Source organism: Pseudophryne corroboree, chromosome 8 (genome assembly GCF_028390025.1).
Source record: "Pseudophryne corroboree isolate aPseCor3 chromosome 8, aPseCor3.hap2, whole genome shotgun sequence".
Taxonomy (NCBI): domain Eukaryota; kingdom Metazoa; phylum Chordata; class Amphibia; order Anura; family Myobatrachidae; genus Pseudophryne; species Pseudophryne corroboree.
Genome location: NC_086451.1, coordinates 353,436,672 through 353,439,697, shown reverse-complemented (window position 1 = coordinate 353,439,697; position 3,026 = coordinate 353,436,672). Strand labels below are relative to the sequence as shown.

Below are 3,026 nucleotides of genomic sequence, written 5' to 3'. Positions count from 1 at the left end.
GAATAGATTGAAAATGAGTGGAAATTATGGTTTTTGAGGTTAATAATACTTTGGGATCAAAATGACCCCCAAATTCTATGATTTAAGCTGTTTTTTAGGGTTTTTTGAAAAAAACACCCGAATCCAAAACACACCCGAATCCGACAAAAAAAATTCGGTGAGGTTTTGCCAAAACGCGGTCGAACCCAAAACACGGCCGCGGAACCGAACCCAAAACCGAAACACAAAACCCGAAAAATTTCCGGCGCTCATCTCTACAAATTATTGGAATTTATTTTTTCTTAAAACGTAACACAGATCACTGTTCCTTTCCTTTGTAGACAGCATATGCTAAGTATTAGCTATCATCACCCTATATTTCACTAGTCATTTTGCAATTCATCAAAAACCAAACTGATAAGTGAAACATTCAGTATGACTGATGCTGTGCACTAATGGATGCTGTACTGTGTCGCTTCTGCTAGACTGTGACATTAACAATAGATTTGGAATCATTAAAGCGTAGTTCTAGATGTTTGAACCCATAAGGAGAAAATGTTCCCTTCCTTTATCTGGGTAACTTGATAGTAAGAGTGTAGTAAGGACCAGATTCAGAGATCTACCCAAACCTGATGGTATGCATGCAGTACATATCCAATGTTTTAAGATCAGCATATGCGCAGGATGATTTGTACTGTGCATGTGCAGACCTCTGTCTGCAATGACGGTTGCAGTGTCCCCTAAGCCGCAGCGTGATTGACATGCTGCGGCTGTTTGGGGGCAGGGAAGGGGAGGCAATAACCAGTGTTCCAAAAACGGGGACATGTTGTCCTTGTTTTCTGGGCTTGCAGAGGCCAGTTGTTGCGTGAAAACATCAGCCATCCAGTGTAACCTGAAGGTTACTCAAATGACGATGTTCATGCAGATGATCTGATGCTGCGTTCGATGACGCAGCAGCGGATCATAGAAGCCGCCAGGAGGTGACTATTCACACAAGACGTCTCCTGTGGCATTAACATATTATTGCACTGCTGCTGCACTGTACTACTGGTCCATCTCTGAATCAGGCCCTGTCCATGTCCTAACAGGCACACAATTAACAACAGAACTCCTCATTGGTTCAGACCACTGAAGTGGGGCAAGGGTAAGGCAATTCAATTTATTTTGGGCCTTTCATCATATAAGTATCCTGCAATCATTATTACAGAAATACAGTGATATTATGTTGCCCTTTCAAGGCAACTTTCTGCAATGCCTTCTTCACAGCCTCTTTCACTTCTTGGTTCCGTAGGGTGTAGATAACAGGATTCAGCAGTGGAGTCACCACTGATGGAATGATGGAAACTGTTTTATTCAAGTGGAAAAAGTCACCGGTGGTGGGTCGAACAAACATAATGATATTAGTAACATAAAAGAGGCAAACAACAATCAGATGAGATGCACATGTTGAAAAGGCCTTGCGTCTCCCAGAAGATGTGGGAAACATCATTGTTGTTCGGATGATATAGCTGTAGGAGATAACAATAAGTAGAAAGCAGCCCAGGATTACAAAACAGGATGCTACAAAAAATAACATTTCGATGCTGGAAGTTTCAGTACAGGACAGCCTTATTAGTGCTGCAAAGTCACAATAGTAGTGATCAAGCTCATTGCCATCACAGAAAGACAGACTGGAGATCTGCAAACACAGAACAACTATGACAATAAAGCCACCTGCCCAGGAACCCACTAACAGTTTGGTACAAGTCGTGTTGCTCATGCTAATTAAATAGTGCAGGGGATTACATATGGCCACGTAGCGGTCATAAGACATTGCAGTCAGGAGGAAACTTTCTGTGGTACCTAAAGAAAAATGAAAATAAAACTGAGCCATGCAACCAGCCATGGAAATAGCTTTTTCTTTTGTTAGCAGACTCCAGAGCAGTCTGGGAACAGTGACTGAAGGATACCAGATCTCTAGGAATGACAGTCCGCCTATGAAGAAGTACATGGGCTTGTGAAGCCGTCTTTCAGTTATGACAAGAACAATAATGAGGATATTGGCTGTGATGGTCACAATATAAATAATGGAAATCAGGACGAACAGGCACGATCCCACCTCGGTCAACAAAGAGAAACTTAAAAGATGGAATTCCGTAACGATAGTTTCATTCTTCAGTTTAATCGCCAACATTTTATCTGCAAGCAAAAGGATGGAGAAATCATAGAAATCCCGCAAACCCATCCATTTAAGAGCACATGTCATGGCCAATTAAAATTTTGTGAGATTTATACTATTAGTTCCGCAAATATTTATTTTTGCAAGTTATGTTTTTGAAATGTGTCACTACCATTTCCTGTTGCCAGGCTGTGGCATTCTATGTTACTTAGAGGAAGACTTAGTAACCTTCAAAGTCTTTAGTTAGGTTTCATGAGAGCAGAAATGCTTACGTCCTCTAAAAGAGGAAATACAGTTTTCGGCAGAATAACCAAAATAATATTTAGAGTAACAAGGTTACTTACTTGCCGCTGCCATTCAGGCTTTCAGATAAAATCAACATCAGAAATTAGCCCTTTTGCACCTTCCTTACCTTGTACACTGTATAAGGTTTAATCATGAAAGTTGGCAAATAGTGTTTGTCACCCCAATCATTTTTCTTAAAGTGATTCCTGCTGAATTACATAATGTAATCTACCGATCACAGGTACTGTATTAAAAAGACCTGACAGTTGTCCAGTGTTCATAGAATGCCTGCAATTGATACGGAGACAAGAAGACAAATTCATCTCTTAGATATACCCTACAACTAGGTCCTTTGTTAATACATGTCGTGCAACTCATAACACAGTAATTCCCTCTGCGCTGATTTAGTCGAAAAACCTAAGAGCATATGTGCAATTCCCACTTCAAAAGGTGCTCTGAGCAATTAGATTTGCCAAACAGAGAAATACAATGTATAAATGTATAAATAAAAGGAACAAGTGATCATCTATGGATGCAAATGTAGGATTTCTAGAGGGGGGTTTCCAAATGCAATTCACAATCTTCCGCTCTGCGGAACATTGAT

General features: G+C 40.4%; 1 protein-coding gene across 1 annotated transcript; it reads right to left on the bottom strand.

Annotated features, from left to right (window-relative positions):
• Positions 1–1,124: 1,124 nt before the first annotated feature.
• Positions 1,125–1,878, bottom strand: LOC134947790 (olfactory receptor 6C76-like). Its single transcript, XM_063935676.1, has one exon. The coding sequence runs from the start codon at positions 1,862–1,864 to the stop codon at positions 1,181–1,183; it is 684 nt and encodes a 227-aa protein (XP_063791746.1). The 5' UTR covers positions 1,865–1,878; the 3' UTR covers positions 1,125–1,180.
• Positions 1,879–3,026: the final 1,148 nt, after the last annotated feature.

Excerpts from the sequence above, each read along its gene's own strand:
- LOC134947790 (XM_063935676.1), bottom strand. The coding sequence starts at position 1,864 with ATGGCTGGTTGCATGGCTCAGTTTTATTTTCATTTTTCTTTAGGTACC.